Raw genomic sequence first — 26,932 nt, 5'->3', positions numbered from 1 at the left:
TTATTCTGTATGGCTGGAAACATGCTACATGCCTCACTGGGCCTGTTCTTTTCAAACTGTTTATATTACTTAATTCAGTCAGACACAGTGGCCAACCCTGTGCGGGGGGGGGGGGGGGGGGAGAGGAGAGGAGTCTATATGAGCGGGTAATTGCGAGTCAGCTGACACTCCATCACGACCCTCCTCCTCACCGGGGGCTGCGTAATAGAGGCTGGAGTATGAAAGGGTTATGTTGGAGGGCTTGAGGTTTATCTGAACTACAGTGAACATCTGTTTCCTGTGGCTCCACAGATTTAAACTCACTGCAATATTTAAAACCACAAGCGGGACAGGAAATTGAGCACATGTTGCTATGTGCACCAAGGACTTATCTGTCAGTTGCTCTGTGACAGATACAGATGTACTGTACATTTCCTTCAGATTTAAGATGGCCACATGTTTGAGATCAGGTTGAAAAGTAGCAGCACAAACTTAGTTTAATTGCAGAGCAAAACTCTGATGAGTGGCGTGTCTCTTAATGAGAATAGCACATTTAAATGTAAGGTCAGTCCACCTTAAGGCCCCTACACACCAGGCCGATATCGGCCGTCTTGCGTTGTTTGGCGACAACGGGTTCCTTGTCGCCCAAAGTCAATTTGGTGTGTCCCGAACCCTCGGCCGTGACACGCCTTATTTGGCCTTTCACGGTCGACACAAGCTATCGGGCCAAGAAACCACTCTGATCAGCTGTTCAGCTAGCAAATGAGAAGTGAAACGGAAGTGAGGGACGTAAACAAACGATTTAAGGCACAAGACAGCAGCTAAACCCCAGCAGGTGATACTTAAAAGACATCAAACATAGCCCTTAAATGTCCTCTCTTACCTCCCACACATAGCAGGGACATCTCTGATATCGGCGGGAGCGTCCCCGGCTGTCCTCTGCTGAGAGCTCCGTGATTTGTTTGGTCAAGTCCGGTTTTTCATCTCATCGTAAATTTAGCAAGAAGTGGCCATTATTACATTGCTGACTCAATAAACTACACACCCGCCAGAACACTGCGATCATTAGATGCAGGTCTATTAACTGTGATTTTATAGTATGTCTGCACTTTATGTGCACATTTCATCATTCATGTATTTTTATATTCTGAAACATGTTTTCGATGGACGAGAGTGAAAATGGAACGCACACGCTATTTGTTTGTTTATATCAGTCTGTTCTTCTTCTCTGTTTTCCGGTTGTTGCCTATTTTGAATGACGAATACACACTACCGCCGCCTGCTGGTAAGGAGAGTTATTGCCACTCACGCATGCGCAGTTCGTACGTGCTCGGCTGAAGTCTTTGCGGTGATTTCCAGTGCGACACACGGCCAAGACGCAGGAGAACTCGTTGATGGAACTGTCGGTGTCGGGTGTCGGCGAGTTCTCTGGTGACTGCCTGGTGTGTCAGGGCCTTTAATGGCGCATTTCCACTACACGGTCGGCCTCGGCCACACTCGGTACGGCTCGGTACGGCTTGGCCGCGTTGGGCCTTAACAGGGCCGACTCACTTCATGCTGCGCTTCCATTACAGTTTAGGAACTGGGGTAGTTACTATAGTAACGCAGTATAGGCGGAGCCGTGACGTCATCTTCAATGAGAAATCCAGAAACACAACATCAGCCGTTAGCTGTGAGCACTCAGAGCTCACAGCTCCTTATATATGTTCAGAAACTCGACAAAAGTTAAACAAGTACAAACCACAGACTGCCTGTGTCATGGTGAATACAGTCGCTGCTTTATTTATGTCTGTAGGCCGTTGTTGTGAGTGTGGACGGTCGGGGCATATACTGCGTTAGCTTAGCCAATCTCCATCTAGAAAAACACGCATTTTAAAAGGTTTTTCGCCTGCCGTCTGTCTGCAGACTTGACAAAGCATTAATTCATGGTTTTTACTAACCGGTATCAGTATGTTGTTACTTCGGCATCATTTTGAAACGTGTATTACAATTAAATCACGGTCAAATATGTCCATCTTGTTGTAGTTCTAGCCCTCTTGCCAGCGCTCCTCTCTCTAGTTTAGCATACTCAGCCCGACTCAGCCCTGTTTGTTGGCCCCGATAGAACCACAATTTTCTAGGGCCAGAAAAGAGGGGAAAAAGTGGCCCCGCGCCGTGCCGCGCCGGAACGAGGCCTAGTGGAAGCACAACCAAAAAAGGGGACGGCACGACACGGCACGCTTAAAGCGAGCTACGCGCTGCAATGGAAATGCGCCATTAGTGAGCCTGTGCTTAAGTGTTGCTCACTTCATGGCCCAACCCCCTTTCATTTCATCCTTTAATTAGCAGGTGGCAAGCAAGATAAGATGACTTGGCTTGGGCCTTGATGAGTTTAGAGTAAAAGTAGAGATGATCTGATCATGTTTTTTAGGCTGAAACCGATTGAACATCGTCAATGAGCCATAACCGCTGATACCAATTGTTCTTGTAACAAATGCTGTATATACATAAATTACAGATTCACTTTTTCACCAACCTCCCCTTAACCACCTTGAAAAATAAAATCACCCCTCCATAAGTCTTTGTAAAGATAAAACACATTTTCTTCCTCTTCTCCTCTCATTTCTATTGTGGTTATTTGCATAAAAATACATAATTAAAAAGGATTACAAATAAATGGTATTTTATTTAAAGTGGACCTATCATGCTATATTTGAATAATATAGTGTAGGACCATACCTATATAAGGCATATTTATACTTTTTTTTTTTTTCAAAATACCAAACGGATCATGCATTTTAGCCATGCCTCATTTTGCTCAATTTGACATTTCTAGCTCTGTTTTAGCAAGGGCAGATTCAGTGAGAACAGCACCATCTACTGGCCTGGCATATGTACTACAGCGTCTCCAGCGCTTTCGAACGGCAATGGCCGTGGCTGTCTCCTCCTGATTGGTGGAGTTGGCCCAATAGCCGTAGCGCCACCGTCCTGACGTCGGGACAGTATTCAAATCTGGATCAGTTTTTATCAGATCCGTTGCAGCCCCTTTTTTAGAGATTTGGGTATGGAGGAAAATAGAGAGAGTTGTGTTTTCTGACACTTGGTGAGTTCCCTGGAACACCGGGGACACATATTCATGTATAAAAGACGTACAAAAGTGCATTTTGCATGATAGGTCCCCTTTAAGTATGCTTTAATGGAAACATTTCTTGGCAATAGTAGTTTTAATGATGCACTATTAGTTGCTCAGAGCTAGTGTTAGGAAGTGAAATCATAAGCGATCTAATATCGATTGTATTAAAAAGCTCCTCGCTTAAAATGTCATTTTACAAGATTACGTTTGAACAAGCAATATGATTGTCATAATTTGCCTTGGCCCAATACTCATTCCTGCTGAAGGGAACCTGAAGCAATGTTGTATAGCCAAGCAGGACTGTGATGCCCATTGGCTGCCAGTGTTACCTGCCTGAGGAAGCACATGTGCAGGGCCGGGGAAGTCGGACTACTCCACAAACTAGACACAGTTCTTGCTCTCAGTCACCTTAACAAGAGTGTTTCACCACTGCTGTGTACTACTAGTTTTCCTGGTTCTAGGAACTGGAGTCAACTTATGGCGCATTTCCACTACACGGTCGGCCTCGGCCACACTCGGTACGGCTCGGTACGGCTTGGCCGTATTGGGCCTTAACAGGGCCGACTCACTTCATGCTGCGCTTCCATTACAGTTTAGGAACTGGGGTAGTTACTATAGTAACGCAGTGTAGGCGGAGCCGTGACGTCATCTTCAATGAGAAATCCAGAAACACAACACAGCCGTTAGCTGTGAGCACTCAGAGCTCACAGCTCCTTATATATGTTCAGAAACTCGACAAAAGTTAAACAAGTACACACCACAGACTGCCTGTGTCATGGTGAATACAGTCGCTGCTGTATTTATGTCTGTATAGGCCGTTGTTGTGAGTGTGGACGGTCGGGGCATATACTGCGTTAGCTTAGCCAATCTCCATCTAGAAAAACACGCATTTTAAAAGGTTTTTCGCCTGCCGTCTGTCTGCAGACTTGACAAAGCATTAATTCATGGTTTTTACTAACCGGTATCAGTATGTTGTTACTTCGGCATCATTTTGAAACGTGTATTACAATTAAATCACGGTCAAATATGTCCATCTTGTTGTAGTTCTAGCCCTCTTGCCAGCGCTCCTCTCTCTAGTTTAGCATACTCAGCCCGACTCAGCCCTGTTTGTTGGCCCCGATAGAACCACAATTTTCTAGGGCCAGAAAAGAGGGGAAAAAGTGGCCCCGCGCCGTGCCGCGCCGGAACGAGGCCTAGTGGAAGCACAACCAAAAAAGGGGACGGCACGACACGGCACGCTTAAAGCGAGCTACGCGCTGCAATGGAAATGCGCCATTAGAAAGAGGAGGAGGGAGAGAGGGACGGAGCAAGGGAGGGACGGAGCAAGGGAGGGAGGGAGCAAGGGAGCGAGGGAGCAAGGGAGGGAGGGAGCAATAGTGGTGGAGCTAGAGTTTGAATTAACAAAAATGTATAGCTTTAGCGAGAGGAAGGCAGTGAATCGGAAGAATAAATGGTTATTTTGTGATTGTTTCACAGTGGTTACAAACACAACGACAGCTCGGCACCGCCATGCAGGAAGGTTTTAGATTTTGAATGAATGCAGATTTGTTCCTGCTGTTGCCTCCACTCTGGCCTAGGCTCCACGTGAACGAAAACGGGTTGTATCCGCATATTTCTCATGCGTATAGCCCTTTAAACTCGACGACGCCGTAACGGAAACTTAGAAACAGACCCTGCAAACGACAACGGGTCCAAAGGTGGATAGATCTGGGAACGGAGCGCTCTGGGGGGTCCAACGGGGCCGTGGGGTCGCCTATACGGTCATCCGTTTCTGATAATGACGACGCAATAGCCCCGCCTCTGCTGCTCACCCCCGCAAAAGTACACTGCACACTGAATTCAGATTATTTATCTTTATCTCGATATGGACATAAACGCGAGTGAAGTCTAATCTGACAGGACGGAGACACGCAGCTCCTCCCGCGGGAGCAAAACACACACTTCAAGTCAGATCATCACCCTTAGCTATTTTAATTACCTCTCAAACTACCTAAACTAGTTATAAATATGTTTATTTTTACTGTCGGGTCACTCATTACTGGATCAGCTGCTGCATGAGACAGACACTGACGCTGTCAGAAGAGAGGAAAAAGAGACAGGCTCCGTGTATTTTATTATTATATATCATTATATCGTCGTTATTCATTTGTTTTAAAGCTCAATAAATAACAAAGAAGACCTTTGACCGGCACTTTTATAATTTTGTCCGGAAGATTTCAACTTTAACACACGTTGACCGGCGAAAAACTCTGCCCGGTTCCGTCGGCCCCCACCGCTGAGAATAAACAGAAGTGCAGCCATGACAACCATTCTTCTTCGCTGCTTTTGTGGAGGAAGTTGCTGCTTTTGTGGAGGAAGTTACAGCTCCACGTACAGGCTCGGCATATGTACTGCAGCTTTTCCAGCGGTTGGATGTAAACGGAGCCGTCTCGTGGAGCTTGACACAATCCGGTGTATATTGCGTGTGGGCGGAAGGTTTTTTGCGGTTGCGTTTGCGTTACTCCGATGCGTTTTGCCGTATGCGTTCCCGTGGAGCCGGGGCCTCTGTCTGCTGTGTATGAGTGGCATAATGCTAGCAGCACAGTTGAGACAGAGGAAACACTGAACTGAAGCAGAAGACTAATAAAACAGCGATGTAATAATCTATCTTCATCATTAAATACCACTGCTTTGTATCCTACGGAAGCTCAGCAGGCCTTGATATCTGCAGACCCACGGAGGAGCAGGGAGGTCTGACAAAGGGGGAGGTGTTGGACGACATGGAGAAAATAAGAAAATAGTCAGTTAGGTCAACTCATTGTTATTTATACAGCCCAATATGACAAAGTAAAAATAAGCCATAAGGGGCTTTATCTGGACAGCCTACTTAACTGTGATGCCGAATGGAACTGAAGCTTCAATTCCTCAGCAATATAAAAGAATAAAAGATAAGATAAATAGTCAAGCCACAAGCAATGTTTTTAATTCCTGTAATGCATAGGGTGCATTACAGGAACAACATAGCAGTGACGGACGGGTGTGTGCAGAGCCTCCTGAACATCTGCAGAGCAGCTGAAAGAGCTCTTGGGGGAGGGTAATGTGAATAGTGTGGCCAGGTACATGCTGTGGGTCTTCATCAGGTTATATGCATGGCATATTGAAGGAAAGTTACATGAATGGCTGACGGGAGAAAGGGTTAAGATACACTTTACTTTTCTGACACATAGCAACCAACATTTCTGCAGATTCTGATACATCTGTAATAAGAAGCTAATTTCAGCCAAGTTAGTGGTTGCATGCCAATTGGAATGATGCCACATAATATGATAAGAATTAGATTCAAAGTTACGATTTTCTCTTCTTTAGCAGTTCGAAAAAAGGGCGGTAAAATAAAATATCTGTGTTCTCAGGAGAGGATGGAATTCTAAGTCAATGGTACCCGTCAGTCAATAAGTGTACATCTGTGGGAATTCTTCATCACAGCAAAATGATGATGCTAATGAGGCTAACTGTCAAAGTAAACAGTTGTTATGTTAAAAGCCAAAGCAGTACACGTAGCTGCTGCATGAAATATAAAGGTGTTGAAGTGTTACCCTGCTGCCTGTCACTCGTCCACCGCCAGACTGACAGGACATCAATCCTCAATGGATTTTTTATTAGAACAAATATATTGACGGTAATCATTCATCTCCAATTACATTATGTAGTTGTTTGCTTGACTGACCAACATACGGCTCATTGCAGCTAAAACAATGCATGGTCTTCTTAATGTTAATGTGATGGCGAAACCTAAGAATCCGAAATATTAGCAGTCAAATGACAGCGTCTGTTTTCACTCATTACCTTTACATGGAGGGAGAGTACCTGTGTGGGTTGCTCTGATGAAAATAAAATGAGACTTGGCGCAGAAGCAAGAGGTTTGACTTAAAGTTATATTTCACACCTCCATCACCAAAACCCAACAGGTGGTGCCCCTGGAAATTGGTAGTGCTGCTAAATGAAAATGCTGGCACTTTTCTGGAGCAGTTTGTGAAGACGACAGTAGCAGCATTACAGCTTTTTACCTTTTGTCCGCAACCAAGCACAATATGTTAATACCATGCAGAGTGTGGATTAACATTTAAGATAATGTGGCAGGTTTTTTATATGTATTTGGTTAAAATGAATGTATAATCGGGTAATAAAAAAAATTGTCTTTAGATATTTTAAAACAACAGTTTGTTGGACTTTTAAAAAAAACAAAAAAAAACTTGACATTTAAATTGTTAAGTTAACTCAAATCCATTAACTTCTACCTACTGGAGTTGGCAGCTCTGTTATCACCCGATCACCTTAGATGTCACTGTTATCTGTCCAAGATTCAACTGGTGAGCCAGTGTAAAGAGTGAGTGAGTCTTCAGCTCTCTGCCAGCAGCTACACAGGAACAGCTGTCAGTGGCTTCCCTCTGTGCTTGCAGCTGATTGGTGGACAGCTTGCTGTCATTCACCTGCTGCAGCCAGTCATAGGCTAGCATCATGGGCTCTGTTGCTACCCAGCAACCCCCTTCTCCACAGGTTTTAGCTCTTGACAGTCAGATAGTCCCAGTTTCTCACCATATACCAATACTGTAATGTGGCCAACATGTACAGGTTAATGGCTCACTCTGTTTGGTTTGATATGTTGCCGGTCTCTGATGATGGAGATCACCAGAGCACAAAGGTCCGTAATCTGAGACCCAAGAAACACACACACACACACACACACACACACACACACACACACACACACACACACACACACTGAAAACCTACCTGTGATCCAAACACAGAATAATCAGACTTGATCCAAAATGAGGTGGACCTGAACAGCAACTCTGTCAGTGGAACCCTGTTCTACCTCAAACACTCTGTCTTTTTCTTTGTTATCATGTTGTGGACAGTGGATGATGAAGGTGGTGATGATTATCGACTTAGATCTTCTTGGATATTAGGCATAATAACACACTAACTTAACTAAATACAAAGGGACCTTGCCAAAACCGATTCTGAAAATAATATGGACCTGTCTGAGGTCACGATTTGGACCCATGAAAACCTCTAGTTTCCATTAACAGCAATCTGTCTTTCTTTGACTGAAATCTTGAGGATATTTTGGCCATTTGTAAAATAAGACCATTATTATTCTTTTTGTATTGTTGTTTTTGTTATTTTAGTTTTTATTTGAATTAATTAAGATTGACGTCTTGTTTGCAGTGATGAAGATTTAGGTGCAGCTGTGTCAGTTTACTGTAATCCCATTCAACACATTGAACAGACTGCCACAGTTGGGCCTGTGAAGTGAATCTTTATAACCTTCTGTCAGGTATTCATCAGGCACTCACCCTGCAGCTTTAAGACAGTGATACTAGTGAGTGAAGCACTAGCTGCAGTCTTTGTTCCCCGAGGCTGATGGAGCTGATCTTCCTCTCCTCTCTTCCTCAGATGGTCAGGTGATTCCTCTGGTGGAGTTGTCAGCGAAGCAGGTAGCGTTCCACATCCCATTTGAGGTGGTGGAAAAGGTCTACCCCCCCGTCCCAGAGCAGCTACAGCTCCGCATCGCCTACTGGAGCTTCCCCGAGAATGAAGAGGACATCAGGTGAGAGCACTGATCCCCGGGTTCCTTTCTTTGCCTCTCATTGGGGATATGCTTTTTGACAATCCTGGCAACTATTGATATTTGAAGAACAATGAATAAGTTTTACTCATTAACTGAAGCGTTTGAATGATTTGTTTAAAACTCATTTACTGTGCTGTGATGAAAAGAACCCTCCACTCCTAACCACAACCCTATTGCACACCACCTAGAGAAATTTATATTATGTCTCTTTCCTCCTGCTACAGGTTGTATTCCTGCCTGGCTAATGGGAGTCCGGATGAATTCCAGCGTGGAGAGCAGCTCTACAGGATCCGAGCTGTCAAAGATCCCCTGCAGATCGGTGGGTGTTTTCAGCTTTCATACCTGTTGTAGAGTCTATCTGGATTCAGATTCAGAATACTTTGTCTATTAAATTTGACTGACCGTGCGTGTGTGTGTGTGGCTTGTAATGATGTAATGTACGGCGAGAGTAATATAAAATAAAGGTATTAGATATACATTTGTGTTTCTTTGTTCAGCCCTTTTCTGTAGTCTGCTCTAATTCTGTGTTGATCCGTCTGTCCTAGGCTTCCATCTCAGTGCTACAGTGGTGTCCAACCAGTCGGGGCAGTCCAAAGGCGCCTACAATGTGGCGGTCATGTTCGATCGCTGCCGCATCACTTCCTGCAGCTGCACCTGTGGCGCTGGGGCCAAATGGTGCGCCCATGTGGTGGCCCTTTGCCTCTTCAGGATCCATAATGTGAGTTTATGTCCACACGAACAAAATACATTTGACTGTATCACATTTCCATTAAATCAAGTGATGTCATTTTATCCCAGTAAAACCAAACAAATGATTAATTGACTACAGGATGCATCTGGCAGCAGCATCCTCAGATAAGAATTCAAGAATAAGTCTCTTCTCATGAGCATCAGAAAATCTATTGACACACATATATATTTAGGGAAAATGGAAAAAAAGCAAATACATGTTTCTTAAATGGAAAGGTTTTTTTATTTTAATTTAATTTTAATGTTGCTGATCATCATGTATGTGTGTGTGGGTGCGTGCGTGCAGGCATCAGCAGTGTGTCTGAGGGCTCCTGTCTCTGAGTCTCTGTCCCGGCTGCAGAGGGACCAGCTGCAGAAGTTTGCTCAGTACCTCATCAGTGAGCTGCCTCAGCAGGTACTGTCCATGTTCTGAAGCTGTTGACTTTATAATCCAAACTATTGAGCAAATTGAAAGTATGATATCTGTGATGTATACATTTATAGATTTGAAAAAGCAGACTTGGTATTCATTCAGTTTTGTTTATCCAGATTCTCCCCACAGCTCAGCGGCTGCTGGATGAGCTGCTGTCCTCTCAGTCTACTGCCATCAACACCGTGTGTGGAGCTCCAGGTACAGAGCACTCAGTGTGGCAAGCACACACCAGAGGGGATCATTTCATCATTTCATTCAAGCTCAGAAAGTGAACAGCTTTCAGCCTAAATGATCCAATTATCTGCAGCTAGATGGCAGTGATGTTACTTGTGTGTGTGTGTGTGTGTGTGTGTAGACCCGACAGCAGGCCCTTCAGCGTCTGACCAGAGCACCTGGTATTTGGATGAGTCCACCCTCAGCGACAACATCAAAAAGACTCTGCACAAGTTCTGTGGGCCCTCACCTGTCGTCTTCAGGTACACACTACTCGTCTAACATTATCTTCTCTCATCCATTTCCTAAAGGCTTTAGGAATATTATAAACATTAAACACATCACTAATCCCTGTCACACACGTGTAGCTAGCTATACTCTGCCTGGCTGAAACAGTATTTCATTTCATCTGCATTGTTTGTGCAGTAGTATTCTTACTTTATCTCTTCTTCAGTTTTACTTGACCAAAATCCGTGGTGTGTGTTTGTGATCCATAGTGATGTAAACTCTATGTACCTGTCGTCCACGGAGCCGCCCGCCGCTGCTGAATGGGCGTGTCTCCTGCGACCTCTGAGGGGCAGAGAGCCAGAAGGCATCTGGAACCTTCTGTCCATCGTCAGGGAGATGTTCAAGAGACGAGACAGCAATGCTGCCCCCCTGCTGGAGATTCTCACTGAGCAGTGCCTCACCTACGAACAGGTACATCCTGACCATGACGCCAACTGCAGCTGCTGAAGGATAAAAAACACGCACATGAGCATTTACAATGATAGGGGGTTGACATAAAAGAAAAACGATTCCTCTAGAGGGGTAACATTGAGTATGCATCAGGTCTTTGTTACATTATGGACAACAACGGTGACATTTATTTATGTAAATTCAACGTGGCAATAATCCAGACCTCTGACCTCTGTGGCTGTGTTTCAGATCATCAGCTGGTGGTACAGTGTTCGGACCTCGGCGTCCCACAGCAGTGCCAGTGGCCACACCGGGCGCAGCAACGGCCAATCGGAGGTGGCGGCTCACGCCTGTGCCAGCATGTGTGATGAGATGGTGGTGCTATGGAGGCTGGCGGTGCTTGACCCCACCATGAGCCCCTGCAGGTCAGAATGTGCAAATGAATGGCTATAAATGTATTTCCAGTGCATTCACCACTTAATGATTGCATTGGACAACACATTTAAGATGGAGTGAACATCACATAGAGACTGTTCTGCTCTGTTCCAGGCGCCTGGAGCTGGCCGGGCAACTGAAGCAGTGGCACCTGAAGGTCATAGAGATCGTGAAGAGGGGACAACACCGCAAGTCTCTGGATAAACTGTTCCAGGGCTTCAAGCCTGCTGTGGAGTCCTGCTACTTCAACTGGGAGGTGGCCTACCCGTTAGAGAGCATCACCTACTGCAGCGCTGATAAGAAGAGCGCCACCTTCTGCTGGTCCAGGGCAGTGCTGCACCAGAGAGGGGTCAAAGCTGCTGCAGGATCGGGGGGAGAAACCCCTGAAGGCGGAGCGGGGGGCAGAACTGAAGGCGGAGCAGGGGGGGATTTTAAAGGCAGAGGTCACCCGTCCCAACAGGAGGTGGCAGTACGACCCAAGGAGACCTTACTGACCAAGAGGAAGGGGCTGTCAGTGAGCGGAGGGGGGGGTGTGCTGGTTCGTCTGGGAGGGGGTGTCTCTCTGTCCCTGGAAGATGGAGGAGGGAAGTGCATGTACAAGGGGCCGGGTTCCTCCACTGGAGGGAAGCTGAAACTGACCCAGGGAGGTGGGAAGGGGGCCTCTGTAGGGGGTCCTGTGGGAGGGAGTGGGGTAGGAGGTGGTAAGCATGCCAGTGCCAAGCGGAGAACCAGCAGTGAGGACAGCTCCCTGGAGCCGGACCTGGCCGAGCTCAGCCTGGATGACGGCTGCAGTCTGGCTCTGGGGGCAGAGGCGAGCAACACCTTTGAGTTTCTCCCCCCTCCACCTGAGATGCTTCCCTCCCCGAGCCCACTGCTCCGAGACTCACGTAAGTACAGCAACAGCAACGGGGGGAGCAAGATATTTGAAACAAAGCGTGTGAGCCATGCCTCGGCTGCACTTCCTGCTGCAGAGCCGGCCCCCCCCTGCTTCCCCCCCAAAGAGACGGTGGTGGTTGTGATGGACATGCCCAGCGCTGCAGAAAAGGACGCAGAGCAGGAGGTCGAGCCGGTTCAGAACAAAGAGGAAGATGTAGACTCCGCTGGCAGTAACCAGCCTTCCAATTCAATCGCAACGGTGACATCAGGCTCCACTCAGAACTCCAAGCCTGCACGGGGCCGCAGAGAGGCGGGGCCCGCTGGAGCAGCTGCAGGGAGTGGGGGGGCAGCTAACCAAGCAGCAGAGGCAGCAGGTGGAGCTGCAGGAGGAGAACCTGTGGGTGAGGACGACTACCAGGCATACTACCTGAGTGCTGCCTCGGAGGAGGGAGCAGACAGACAGCTGGCTGAGGGCCACCAGGAGGAGGAGCCTGATATCTTCGCAGGGATGAAGCCGCTGGAGCAGGAGGGTCGCATGGAGGTAAGGAAGGAGGAGTGTTCACAGTCAAGGCGCTACAGGAAGGCAAATACACCAGAACCTCATCCATAGACATTAAACATTAAAGGTCCCATGTCATGCTTTTCTGGTTATTACCCGTCCCCTTGTGTGTTCTGTAGCTTTTTATGTAAACGGTCTGCAAAGTCACAAACCCTCAAAGTGCACCCTGTAGCGAGTAAAACTCTAACACAGAAAAGACCTGTCTATGCTGCCCCAGAACGCCTCGTTGGAGATTTCTCTTTTTCCATTGTTTTCTTCTTGGGTATAGTGACGTATTTGGGTATAGTAACGTAACTTAACGTAACGTAAGTCCGCGGAGCCGTTACGACCAATCCACGGACTTCCTGACACACACACACTCAATCTTTTCTCAGCTGCAGCTCTACCGATTTCTCCGCCTGAGACGGCGGGACGCGGCGAGGCTGTGAGTCTGTGTGTGAGCACACAAACTCCCAGCCAGGCTGCGGGTGTGTGTGTGTGTGTGTGCTCGGGCTGGGTTTCACTGTCTCGCTGTCTCGCAGACGGCCACTGGGCTCACAGGGGGGGGGGGGGGCAGGAGCTCCAACAAGGTGTGTAGGACAGAGAGTGAATACACATACTTTACAGAGATGCTGTATGAGAAACCAATGTGAGTTTGGAACATTGAACGGTATAAATCTATTCTAGTAGACCTCAACAATGGAATTATGATCAGTAGAAATGGCCATGACATGGGACCTTTCAATTCTGTTTCCCTCAGTCACTGCCCCCATTGAGATTGAGTTTGGACCTTTTTATGTTACCAACCCAAAACACTTGCAGAGAGAACAAAGCACTTCCAACAGTGTTTTTTTGATGAGTCACATTAGAACTGATTGCATGTTGCTTGCCCTTAGGTCTACATGTCTGTCTGTCTGTCTTCACTGCAGTGTAAATAAATTTTGTTAACGAAAACTGTGACTGATCTCCTGTAACTACATTGTCTTTAAACCTGACTGAATACCACTGGACAATAACACTGTTCTTGTGTGTGTAGGTGCTGTTTGCGTGTGCTGAGGCCCTCTATGCTCACGGCTACAGTAATGAGGCGTGCAGACTGGCCGTGGAGCTGGCCAGAGACCTGTTAGCCAACCCTCCGGACCTGAAGGTGGAGCAGCCACAGACTAAGGTAGATCCAGTCTGTCTCCGGCTTCTGTCTACAGTCTCAATCTTCCAATCTCATCAGTCTGTATCTTAAATAGTAGTGGGGATATTGAGCCTTTCTTTATAAAGGAAAGGCACAAGATTTGTATCTGCTTTAAATTAGCATCGTTTTATACTGTGCACAAGAGCAAAACATATGAAATGTTCATTAAAACAAAGAAATTCATATTTGAATCTGCATATCATCATCATCATCATTTATTCACAAGTTAAATAAAAATACAGGTACAATCATGAGACATAATGGAAACATGTGAAATGGGACACCCCAATAAGCTATAGGAAGCGTAAGAACGGGGTTCCAGACAATACAAATATAAAAATGTTCATTACATATCATTAATACATATGGAATTGAGAGTTCACGTATTATTCCGAAACATTACAACCCAAAAACATCCCACACTGCTTTTCAGATGAAAGTTAACTTTTTGTCGAAGTCCACAGCAATTCAGCGTATTCAATCTGACGTGTGATGTTTGCTTAACCAGTGTTGCTCTAAGTGCTTTTAAAGACAGACAAAGACACACTTGAAGACCTCTGCAGACCACAGACATGCGAGGGTAAACTAGTTGGGATAAGCTCCCAGAGTCTGTCATTTAGCATATTTTCTACATTGTACAGGCATGTCAGACATCAAATGTAATTCCATGTCCTCATTATTTGCCTGGTTGTTGGATTCAGGGTAAGAAGAGCAAGGTGTCGACCAGCCGCCAGACGCAGGTAGCCACCAACACGCTGTCCAAGGCCGCCTTCCTCCTCACCGTCCTCAGTGAGCGGCTGGAGCTCCACAACCTGGCCTTCTGCACGGGCATGTTCTCTCTGGAGCTGCAGAGACCCCCGGCCTCCACCAAAGCTCTGGAGGTCTGTCACTCTCGCATACATAAACACTCAAACTATTTATTCAATGATTGTAGAATAACTTTTATTGTTATTTGTATATGTTATCAAATAATTACGCTTTAAAAGATTAAGGTTTTAATGCATTATTATCTAAGTATATTCAATAAAGGCCAATCCTGTGTAAATGCTGTTTATCCACTAGCATTTAGGGCCTGCTGGTTACTGCAGGGGGACTGGTTGTTTGTTGAGAGGGGTTTTACCGTAATGTCATAGAGACTTTGATTGACCTTAATCATGAGTCCTGTTGACTTATTCATGAGGTGTTTTAAATAACACAACACATTGAACATTTGACAAGATGGAACTAGATAATGTTTCTCTCACTGATTCAGCTTGGAGAAGCAGAAAAACAATAGATTGTCAAAATAATCAATACCAATACTTTTACGATTGGCTCATTGATATATTGAATCATCGTTTTGGCCCTAATTTAATGCCACCTTTTAATTAGTAAGTATTGCTTTACGCTGATGCATTTGTTCTGACTCAATAGTAATACATACTTTTCAGGGTAATACCAGGTCGTCATCAATTGTCAGGTGCAACTTTTTAAATGGCCATCTGTACCTGAACTTCTTCTGAAATGAATGACTCAGGCTGGTAGAATGAAGAGTTATCTGTCAGAATACTGAAGAGCTGCCACTGGGCCAAATGGTCTGAAAAGCTCAGTCAACATGAAAGAAAAGATATACTGTAGTGGCACGTACAGATTGTAGGGACAAAAGGCCCCGTTTTAAACCCCATTTGGAGGTCTCAGTGGCCGGACAATCTCTCTAAACATCGGCATATATAGTATGGATAAGAAGATTTTATATATCTTTTTCCTCTGTCTTCTGGTATGTATTTTTGACTTGAGCATGACTCCCAAATGTTTTAAATGTAAATAAAGTGAGATTTATCATTTTGGGATGGCTTCCTTTCTCCTGTATTAACTCCATGTATGTCTTACTTATATGGTGTGGTTGATACCTGTGTGTTGACCAGGTGAAGCTAGCCTACCAGGAGTCAGAGGTGGTGTCTCTGTTGAAGAAGATTCCTCTGGGCCTGGTGGAGATGTCGGCCATCAGAGAGAGGGGCGAGCAGCTACGAGACGGAAACTTCTGTGACTACAGGCCGGTGCTGCCGCTCATGCTGGCCAGCTTCATCTTCGATGTGCTGTGTTCCCCAGGTAAGCACCAACTGTTTCTCATCAAGATTGAAAATGTTGAACTCTACTTGGGTAAGTAGTATATGCTGTCAAGACTGTTTTCAACCAATTGAAAAAGCCAATGTTTCATTGTCCAGTGGCAAGATCAAAGTGAGGAAGTTGCATGATGTAAATATCATGTTTTATATTTTCTTTCCCTGACAAAAGGAAGATGTTTTTACTTGGGTGTATTGCCATCTGCTTTCATGGAAAGACCACATGGAATATATCAGCAAATCTGGCGCCTTAGGTCTTTCGGGGCGAGTCGAAAAATCTTCTTCTGTTTTTCACACCTGGGATTCTGAGTGTTCTACAGTCCTGCAATACTACTTGTTAGGTTACTTCCTGCAATTAAGTATTATTGTATGGTATAGTTTTTTCAATGGGAACTTCAAGAATTAACATCCCTTTCACTTTTCTCCATATTGTTTGTGCAGTTGTGTCCCCAACGGGTTCCCGTCCACCAAGCCGTAACCGTAACAACGAGATGCCTGGAGATGAAGAGCTTGGCTTCGAGGCTGCTGTCGCTGCACTTGGTAAATGTGTTCCTTCACTTCTGTCTATTTGTACATTTGTCCACACAGTCCACTGTAAACCCCCCCCACCCCTCACTTCCTGCTCTGATCTCTCCTCTGTGTCTAAAGGTATGAAGACCACAGTGAGTGAGGCGGAGCATCCTCTGCTGTGTGAAGGAACTCGGCGGGTAAAAGGTGACCTGGCTTTGGCTCTAATGATCACCTACAAGGACGACCAGAGCAAGCTCAAGAAGGTAGTCATCGAATCTCCTCATTACCATCTAACCGTTTGAATTTAGATTGTTTTTTTTAAGTGTTAGGTTTGACATGGTAACAGATAACAGTAAGCCAGGGTAAAGAATTCAACTGGCTTTTGAAATAGGGTTCCAGTTTTTACTACTTTCACATATATGATATACAAATAGTCCCCCATAAGGAAATGTGTTAACACAAACGTATGTACATGTCAGAGTTCCCGTTAGAATAATTATTTGCCGGTCAACATGTCCGTTACAGTTTAAAATGTTTTCAGTTCAAGAACTAGAGGGACGTTATTCAGTACATTGTGCTACCTATTAAAGATTTTGATATAAATTACATTTTACACAACGTGAGGCACAGCGCCGGACGTATTTTCATAGTCTTATATTTCAACAGTTTTACGACAAACTGTGACTTTTTTGACATGGAAATTATTTTTTAAGATTGACAAACATCATATGTGTAATTCATGGCACAATTCAAAGGGATCGAAAGATACATTTTCTCTCTCCATTGACTTCAATACATAATTTTTCCGATATAAGGTCCCATGGACCGGAAGTAGATGGGCGTGACTTCGCCACTCTATTGGCTCTAACGGTCAGAAAGAGGTGTCAACCATCAAAATCGACAAAGGGGGGCCAGAGATATGAAGAAAAAAAACATTTCCACCCAAATCACCTCAGAGGTGGAGTGGTTTTGGCTAAACCTCTCTAAAAAGATCAAATGTCACATATTTGGCATCAATCTTGATACAGGGTACTTATTATATGTTGTACTTTGGATTCCTAAAGCTTTTAGTCTACTAACCCATTATCCAAGGGTAGTTTTCACTATAAGTAAAAAATAATCTTTGGACGGACACTATAATTTACAGTTTTTTTACTATGTAAAATCTGAATTTTCTTTAAAATAAAAAACATCTATATTGATTCTGACTTTTCTACATCCAACTCACAGGTTTATCATTACTTTGAGAACAAATATTATTAATTTTACCCTTTTAGAAGGGAAGATATGGTCATTTGTTCTGGGAATGTCATTTTCGAGCCTGAGACCTGAAAAACAGGCTCAGGGCTTAACAGGTTAATAAAGAGGAACAGCTCAGATTGAAGTTTAAGGGGTTCTGAGGTTGAAGCCTCAAAGCATAAGCAGCGCCAAGATGGAGCTTTCTTTCCTGCCGATAATACACTCATGAAAAATTGTTTGCCTAAGTGTACTTTACTCACGATTGGTTGACTATTTGGGGGCAGTCCTTCTTAAAGGTCCCATGTTATGCTTTTCCGGTTATTACCCGTCTCCTTGTGTGTTATGAAGGTTTTTCTGCATGTAAACGGTGTGCAAAGTCACAAACACTCAAAGTACACCCTGTAGCGAGTAAAACTCTAACACAGAAAAGACCTGTCTATGCTGCCCCAGAACGCCTCGTTGGACATTTCTCTTTTTCTTCCTGGGTACAGTGACGTGCCCATACCCAAATGGACCAATCCGTGTAGCCGTTACGTTACGTCCGCAGAGCCGTTACGTTAAGTCCGTGGATTGGTCCAAATTGACCAATCCGCGGACTTCCTCACACACACACACACTCAATCTTTTCTCAGCTGCAGTTCCACCGATTTCTCCTCCCTGAGACGGCGGGACGCGGCGAGGCTGTGAGTCGGTGTGTGAGCACACACACAAACTCCCAGCCAGGCTGTGTGTTCGGGCTGGGTTTCGCTGTGTCTCGCTGTCTCGCAGACGGCCACTGGGCTCACAGGGAGGGGGGGGCAGGAGCTCCAACAAGCCGTTTAGGACAGAGAGTGAATACACGTACTATACAGAGATGCTGTATGAGAAACCAATGCGATTTTGGAACACAATATAAATCTATTTTAGTAGACCTCAACAATGGAATTATGATCAGTAGAAATGGCCATGACATGGGACCTTTAACACAATTACTAAGAAATAAAGCTATGGGAGTTTACGATGTGTCTTTCTCTCCCCCCATCCTCAGATACTGGATAAGTTGTTGGACAGGGAGAGTCAGACCCATAAGCCCCAGACTCTGAGCTCATTCTACTCCAGCAAGCCAGCAGCTGGCAGCCAGCGCAGCCCTTCCAAACACTCTGCTGCCAGCCACAGTGCGGTGAGCGGGGCAGCAGGGGGCGTCTCCAAACATGGACCCTCCTCTTCCTCTGCTGCCACTGTGGCAGCCTCCTCTTCTGCTGCCACGGGATCTGGGGAAGTGGCGCAGCAGGCCGATCTGAACCCAGTGCAGAACAACACAGCCGGAGAGAGCACTGCTGAGCCCCGGGAGCATGGTGAGAACCCCTCCTCTCATAGAACACTGTGGGGGCTCTAAAACTGTAAAATCAAATGCTTATTCCACTTTGACTCTGATTTCAATGTTGGTTTAGCAGTGGTGATGACGCTGTGGTAACATCGTTCTCTTTCCTCACCCTGTCAGATGGGCCTGCTTCATCAGCTGAGCACCAGAATGAGACGGCGCCTATTAAGGCGGAGGCCACGGTGCCCAGCCGGCTGGCTCTGGGGGCCCGCTGCGGATATAGCCAGCGCTGCTGGGGCTCGCCTGTGCGCCAGAAGAAGAAACACACGGGTAGTGTGTTTGTGTGTGTGTAATTTGTCAGAGCTGTTGAATTGCATTACATGATACAGGTGTAACTTAATGGGTGCACCTAAATAACATGGTAGTCCGCCAAATGAAAAAGTGAAAGTTAGTTCTAGTCGTATTTGTGCTCTATGTGAAATGGCTCCAGTAACAGAGCTGTTCTTTGGACAGGCATGGCGAGTATCGACAGCAGTGCTCCAGAGACCACCTCAGACAGCTCCCCCACCCTCAGCCGCCGGCCGCTCCGGGGCGGCTGGGCAGCAACATCTTGGGGGCGGGGCCAGGACAGTGACAGCATCAGCAGCTCATCATCTGATTCACTGGGCTCCTCCTCCTCCAGCGGCTCTCGGAGGGCAGGGGGCGGGGCCAGGGCCAAGAGCACGGACACCAGCAGGTAAACACACTTCTTTCTCATGAATTAACTCACACAATAGCTGAGTTACCTGAAGTCCCATCAACAGATCATAGTCTGCTGTGACTGACAGCAGCAGGTGTTTATTACGGAGGCAAAAGTTTGTACTTTACACCAGGGGTCAACAACAGTCCGCTGTAGACAACTATTCTCCTCATTTGACCATTTGATGTCCACACTACAACAATAGACTGATGACTTGTATCAGGCCATATCCTGTTTTAAATCCTATTCCCCACAGTAACTGTGTTTACATTCTTTCATTGACTTTGTGATACAGAGCGATGGTGGGCTATGAACCTACTTATAGAACTGGAGTCACATCCAGGTAACTTCTATTTCTCCTTGTCTCATTACTTCTTTCATTCACTGTGATAGAGAGCCGGCCTCGCAGGCTTGCGGTGAACATGTATTTGCTAGATATGTGTTAATGAAACAGAAACTATACTGAGCCTTCTTTAACTTCCATAATGTTTTCTTCACTCTCAACTATCTCCTCCAGCATCTGAAACTGTCTGAGCTGAGCAGTCACAGCTCTTGTGGTGTCCAGGTGGTACATCTATAGCTGCCGTAGCCCCTATGTGTAATTACATTTCGGCCACACATAACTCTGCAGTCATAACGTAACCCTTAAAGTACAACTCTAAGGCTGCAGCCACACGAGGACGATAACGGAAACGAACCGAAATCGTTATCAAAAAAGTCTTCCGTCCACACGCAATAGGCACCAGAAACGTGTCCGTCCACACGAGACAGCTCGACCCGCTGGAGACGCTGTAGTACATATGCAGGGCCTGTAAGTGGAGCTGTACTTCGGCCACAAAATACACCAAAAGCAGCGAAGAAGACTTCTCGCGCATGCGTGGTTGGTTGCCATGCTTCTGTTTATTCTCCGCGCTGGATTTAGCAGCAGACGTGGGGTTTCGCCGGTCAACATGTATGTTAAAGTTTAAATCTTCCGGACAAAATTAGAAAAGTGCCGGTCAAAGGTCTTCTTTGTTATTTATTGAGCTTTAAAACAAATGAATAACGACTCTATATAATAATATAAGAATAATACACGGAGGACAGAGCCTCTCTTTTCCTCCCCCTCTCCTGACAGCCCGTCAGTATCCGTGGTCTCATGCAGCTGGCTGATCCAGTAATGAGTGACCCGACAGTAAACATAAACATATTTATAACTAGTTTAGGTAGTTTGAGAGGTAATTAAAATAGCTAAGGGTGATGATCTAACTTGAAGTGTGTGTTTTGTTCCGCTCATCGCTCCATCACAGCGGGCGGAGCTGCAGGTTATCATGCAGAGCTGCGTGTCTCCTCTCCTGTCCGATTAGACTTCACTCACGTTTATGTCCATATCGATCAAATCTAGCTGGAAGCTCCTGCTGGGTGCACTGTCCTGTGAGATACCGGGACCTGGCTCGAAACACTGGGGCTATTGCGTCATCGTTATCAGGAAATGATCATTATAGGGCGTACACACGGAGCCGTTTGGCCCCCCAGAGCGTTTCGTCCGCAGATCTACCCACCTTGGGACCCGTTATCGTTATCTGCGTTTCCCTCTCGGCCTCGTGTGGCCGAACCGTCTATCTGATAGAGAACTGTAGCGGATACGACCGTTATCGTCCTCGTGTGGCTGCAGCTTAAATCCACCACAATAAAAGTGATGGTCACTGCTTAAAGTCTGGCTTCAGCTAAATGACCAAACTGATAATCTGAGTAATCTGTGGCAGAATGCTAATTGAGAGCTAATGCTATCAGGAGGAGAAATGACATGTTCACAGCTTTAGAAGACACACCTCAGATATCAAGCAGAGATCAGTTCACAATGAAAGCCTTTTGGACACACGCATAAAATATACACATTATTATCGAAGTGATAATGAGCAATGAACTCTCTTATGACCTCGGTTTGCATGTACTGTAGGAAATCTGCCAAGTGATATCAAATAGTTTTAACACCGTTCATAATGTTGTCTGCTGCGATATGCTTTCAGTTTGTTGTTAAAGTTTATTTCCAGTTATTTATCAGACATTCAAAGCAAGAGCAAAATAACAGATAACATAAGAAACAACACAGAGAGCCTACAGTCCGCATGACGACTGAGAGGACAGTAGAGATGGAGTTGAGAGGCGAGGTGAAGCTAAGATGGAGTAGGGCAGGCTTGCCTGCTTTGTTGGGCAGGTTTCCTGAAAACAAATCAGATTTTCACTAGATGTGTGTGTGTTTATTCTGAGCGACTGAGATTAATCTAATTCACATGTGTATATTTCCCTGTGTTCAGGTACAAAGGGCGGCGTCCAGAATGTCACGCCCCCCACGTGCCCAACCAGCCGTCAGAGGCAGCAGCACATTTTTATTTTGAACTGGCCAAGACAGTGCTGATCAAAGCTGGAGGAAACTCCTCCACCTCCATTTTCACCCAGCCGTCAGCCAGCGGGGGCCACCAGGGGCCCCACAGAAACCTGCACCTGTGTGCCTTTGAGATTGGCCTGTATGCTCTTGGCCTCCACAACTTTGTTTCACCAAACTGGCTGTCCAGAACCTACTCCTCCCATGTGTCCTGGATTACTGGTGTGTGTGACAGAAAACATGAAGAGACACACTTTCATTGTATTTCATGTATTCACAAGTTAAATCAATTCACAAGTTTCCTTCCTTCCTTCCTTCCTTCCTTCCTTCCTTCCTTCCTTCCTTCCTTCCTTCCTTCCTTCCTTCCTTCCTTCCTTCCTTCCTTCACTTCCTACCTTCCTTACTTCCTACCTTCCTTACTTTCTGACTTCCTACCTTCCTTACTTCCTACCTTACCATCTCCCTTACTTTCTACCTCCCTTCCTTCCTTCCTTCCTTCGCTGCCAGCACACTGTAACCTCTCCTCTTCTCTCAGGCCAGGCAATGGAGATCGGCAGCGCAGCCCTCAACATTTTGGTGGAGTGTTGGGACGGACACCTAACCCCCCCAGAGGTAGCATCACTTGCCGACCGTGCGTCGCGGGCCAGGGACCCCAACATGGTGCGGGCGGCAGCAGAGCTGGCCCTGAGCTGCCTGCCTCACGCTCACGCTCTCAACCCTAATGAGATCCAGAGAGCCCTGGTGCAGTGCAAAGAGCAGGTACACCAAGGCTCTGCTTATACATATATATAGATATATATTTATGAGCCTTCATAGTGTAGCAGGATGCCAGGTGTTTTGGGAAATGAATCCGGGTATTGCAGTTTTAATAGCGGTAGCAGAATAATATACAGTTTAGAAAAGCCAACAAAGGAAGTGTCGAGCAACACAATTGAATGACTTCTGTGAAGAACATGGAGATGGTTGGTCTGATGATCATCTTGAGTTAATCCAGCAACACAGTATGTGCATCTTCTAATTTCAAAATGTAATAAAATGAAACAACAGATTCTAACTGACAGCTGGGTAGTGTTTCCATAGATGGATGCTTGTTTCCCTTAAATCACCTGAAGTCTAAAAAGGTATTTAGCTTGGCTCTTATTATGGCTCCCCTTCTTTCTCCAGGACAATGTGATGCTGGAGAAGGCTTGCATGGCAGTGGAGGAAGCAGCCAAGGGTGGGGGGGTGTACCCTGAGGTCCTGTTTGAGGTGGCCCACCAGTGGTACTGGCTGTATGAGCAGTCAGTGGGTGGGGGCTCAGGCCAGCATCGGGAGACGTCAGGGCGCTGCGGGGCCAACGGGGGCTCGGGCAGGAGGCCCCAGGAGTCCAGCTGTGTGGTGATTGACACCGGAGCAGGCATGGAGTCTGCTGGCGTGGCAACAGTCACCGCCTCCGTCACTGCAGCAGTCGTGGTCCCCGTCATCTCTGTGGGCTCCACCATCTATCAGTCCCACGTCATGCCGGGGCAGGCCATGGCTCACCCCCACAGCCAGGGGCTCCACCCCTACACCACCATTCAGGCCCATCTCCCCACCGTCTGCACCCCCCAGTACCTGGGACACCCTCTGCAGCACGTCCCCCGGCCCACCGTCTTCCCTATCGCCGGGGCTGCATATCCACAGGTCAAAACAGCTCACACGTTAAATGAAAATATTTAAAGCATTAATCTGCTCACTGTTTTCTTTTTATATACTTACAATTGATTGATTTGTTAGTTTTTGGCTGATCAGCTCGTTTTTTTTTAATCAACTACTTGTTTCTGTTTTAGCACATTTCCACATTGGCAATTTATATTAACTTTTAAAACTATAGAAATTAGAAAAATAAAATAAAACAAATATTCCAAAGATCTTCAATACTTGTATGCAGAGATGGCAAAAGTACACACATCCTTTACTCAAGTAGAAGTACAGATACTCGTGTTTAAAAATACTCTGGTAAAAGTAGAAGTACTGACTAAACTTCTTGACTTAAGTAAAAGTAAAGAAGTATGGGCTTTGAAATGTACTTAAAGGGGACCTATCATGCAAAATGCACTTTTTGATGTCTTTTATACATGAATATGTGTCCCCGGTGTGTCAGGACACTCACAAAGTGTCAGAAAACACAACCCTCTCTCTTTTCCTCATTACCCACATCTCTAAAAACGGGGGAAGTTGACAACGGAGCTGATCCAGATTTGCGTGCGGGCCCACAGCTCTATCAGAAAGTTGCTATCAGAAACAATGCCAGACTGTTTTGGACGTAATATGGTCTTTGTTTACATTAGCAAGCATTGCTAACACTCAGAGCTAACGCTGTACTGGAGAGAGTGTGTGTAAAAAAGCAGGAAATATAAAAAGGAACTCACCTTGTGGTAAACCCGCATGAGAGAAAGCCTTTGAGCTCCATACTGTTTCAGAAATAATCCTTGATGTGGTTTGGAACATGATGGCGTTTCATCACGGCATTTAACTGTAGCTGCTGGGTAATTCTGAGCAGGCATTAGCTCCCCCTCCTCTTTTTTTTTTTTTTCAAACTAAGGACCCAAAATCTGTAGTTCTCTAACAGCGCTGAAACAGAGGGATATGAGGGATTTCTAAAATGCATGATCTGTTTGGTATTTTGAGCAAAACACATCATAGACATGTTTTTATATATTTTTATATATCTGAAACCCATCATATATGCCTAAAAATAGCATAATGGGAGACCTTTAAGTAGAAAGTACCCATAACTAGCAGCTGTTTTAAAGAGTACCTGACCTCCCTTTATATTAATAGAACAATAATGTCATTGTTAGCTAATGAATGTTTCCATGCTGAACAACGGCAACATGACAACGTTTTCATTGGTCCCTCTTCTTTAGAGAAGACCAGGAAATGATGGATACACGGATCGTGTTCAAATCAATAGGCACGCAATGACTCTAAATAATAATGATCACGCCACCAAACACACATTCAAACTAAAGGAACCAGCCTGTTTGGAAAATGTAGAAAGTACAGGTATTTGTGTTCAACATGTAAGAAGTAGAAAGTACAGGTATTTGTGTTCAAAATGTAAGAAGTAGAAAGTACAGGTATTTGTGTTCAAAATGTAAGAAGTAGAAAGTACAGGTATTTGTGTTCAAAATGTAAGAAGTAGAAAGTACAGGTATTTGTGTTCAACATGTAAGAAGTAGAAAGTACAGGTATTTGTGTTCAACATGTAAGAAGTAGAAAGTATAGGTATTTGTGTTCAACATGTAAGAAGTAGAAAGTACAGGTATTTGTGTTCAACATGTAAGAAGTAGAAAGTACAGGTATTTGTGTTCAACATGTAAGAAGTAAAAGTAAAAAGTCCTCAGAAAAATAAGTAGTGGAGTAAAGTACTGATACCAGAAAAATGTACTTAAGTAGGCCTACAGTAACAAAGTATTTGTACTCCACTGCTTCCCACCTCTGCTTAGTTGAGGTGGAGAAAGAGAGTTGTGCTAATGGCTGCTGAGATCATTAACAGTCATCATGAAGTCATTTTCAAGCAAAAAGCCTCATCTATTGTGTATGTTAGCTGTTAGCATTGATTGGTCAGTGGAATGTCTGAGAGGTCTGTACCTTCTGATTCAAACTGATTTCTGACCTTTTATGGAAAATGAGCGGCAGGTGAATTGATATTCAAAACTCAAACAATTTCATAACAATAGAAGATGGTCCATAAAGCTTGTGTGCATTCTATTCTGGAACAGACACTTTACATCTGTTGCTGTTTTTAAAATTCTCACATTTCTTGGATTTTTCTTGGAAGTGGTATGAGTGCAGGTGTTCACATGTACCTATACAGTATAAATATGCGTTTGTGTGTGTGTACCCCCTTAGGGAATCCACCCAGCCTTTATCGGAGCCCAGTACCCGTTCTCAGTGGCCACTGGCCCCCAGCCCCCTATGGCAGCCACGGCTGTGACCTTCCCCGGGGTCCCGGTACCGTCCATGACTCAGATCGCCATCCACCCGTACCACCCTGAGAGCGGGCTGCCCCTCACAACTGTAGCAGGTCAGTGTGTTCCATCTGGGTTTCTGTTTACCTCACTGCATGGAGGTAAAGCCTCTTGATACATGTGTTAATTTGTAACAATCGGGGTCCCTGTCATGTTTCACAGTGGGCAGCGTCCACGCGGGCCCCACCATCCAGGCCATCCAGGGGACATCCCTGTCCTCCCAGCCCGGATCAATGATGGGCACTGCTTTCCCAGTAGAGGACGAGCAGCACAGCCAGCCAATCAGCCAACAGGGCCTGCACTACCTGCACTCTGCCTACAGAGTTGGTGAGGACTCGTATTGATCTAACCAAACTGCCAGTAGTCCAACAGGTTGACTGCACACATGTGATCCCCACTGTTCTTTTGTGTGAAGGCATGCTGGCGCTGGAGATGCTGGGCAGGAGGGCTCACAATGACCACCCCAACAACTTCTCCAGGAGCCCGCCTTACACTGAGGACGTCAAATGGCTGCTGGGACTGGCTGCCAGGCTAGGTGAGCCTGCACATGCATTATAGCAGTGTTTTTCAACCTGTTACATAAAAAAAGTCCCGCGGCACACCAACAACCACAAAACTTAGAAAATGACACATTATGACACCGATATGATGACAATTTAACAACAACTCTCTCAGCTTGTAAGTAGCACGCTCTGAAAGCTCTGACACCTTTGTGTTTTTTCTCATAACAGTTACCTGTTTCTCAGTTTGTTTAGTGGGAATGCTGACACAGCATTCCCACTATCTGTTATGCTACGCACGAAATTCTTTATTATTCCGCCGGGTTATTTTGCGCTGCTTCTTCTCCCACATTGAACATCGCAGAAACTCCGTTCAAACATCAAAACGT

The 26,932-nt window shown here is 45.5% G+C and overlaps 1 protein-coding gene across 7 annotated transcripts in view; it reads left to right on the top strand.

The window, feature by feature from the left end:
* zswim8 (zinc finger, SWIM-type containing 8) overlaps positions 1-26,932 on the top strand; it is a 33,956-nt gene that overhangs the window by 2,902 nt on the left and 4,122 nt on the right. The window contains exons 2-25 of one of the 7 annotated variants that reach the window (XM_034142153.1): positions 8,531-8,684; positions 8,930-9,024; positions 9,251-9,423; positions 9,742-9,849; positions 9,984-10,065; positions 10,223-10,343; positions 10,578-10,779; positions 11,008-11,183; positions 11,308-12,610; positions 13,644-13,775; positions 14,495-14,674; positions 15,698-15,881; positions 16,337-16,435; positions 16,544-16,668; positions 18,672-18,978; positions 19,125-19,289; positions 19,458-19,680; positions 19,979-20,026; positions 21,981-22,270; positions 22,584-22,807; positions 23,213-23,710; positions 25,925-26,099; positions 26,206-26,370; positions 26,459-26,578. In XM_034142153.1, coding sequence (XP_033998044.1) covers positions 8,531-8,684; positions 8,930-9,024; positions 9,251-9,423; positions 9,742-9,849; positions 9,984-10,065; positions 10,223-10,343; positions 10,578-10,779; positions 11,008-11,183; positions 11,308-12,610; positions 13,644-13,775; positions 14,495-14,674; positions 15,698-15,881; positions 16,337-16,435; positions 16,544-16,668; positions 18,672-18,978; positions 19,125-19,289; positions 19,458-19,680; positions 19,979-20,026; positions 21,981-22,270; positions 22,584-22,807; positions 23,213-23,710; positions 25,925-26,099; positions 26,206-26,370; positions 26,459-26,578 — 5,349 coding nt within the window. Of the gene's footprint in view, positions 1-8,530; positions 8,685-8,929; positions 9,025-9,250; positions 9,424-9,741; positions 9,850-9,983; positions 10,066-10,222; positions 10,344-10,577; positions 10,780-11,007; positions 11,184-11,307; positions 12,611-13,643; positions 13,776-14,494; positions 14,675-15,697; positions 15,882-16,327; positions 16,436-16,543; positions 16,669-18,671; positions 18,979-19,124; positions 19,290-19,457; positions 19,681-19,978; positions 20,027-21,980; positions 22,271-22,583; positions 22,808-23,212; positions 23,711-25,924; positions 26,100-26,205; positions 26,371-26,458; positions 26,579-26,932 lie in introns of all 7 variants that reach the window. The other 6 variants (XM_034142154.1, XM_034142152.1, XM_034142155.1 and 3 more) reach the window with 6 other exon arrangements.

Source organism: Trematomus bernacchii, unplaced genomic scaffold (genome assembly GCF_902827165.1).
Source record: "Trematomus bernacchii unplaced genomic scaffold, fTreBer1.1, whole genome shotgun sequence".
NCBI lineage: Eukaryota > Metazoa > Chordata > Actinopteri > Perciformes > Nototheniidae > Trematomus > Trematomus bernacchii.
Note: the sequence above shows the minus strand (reverse complement) of the source record. Positions and strands in the feature narration are given on the sequence as shown.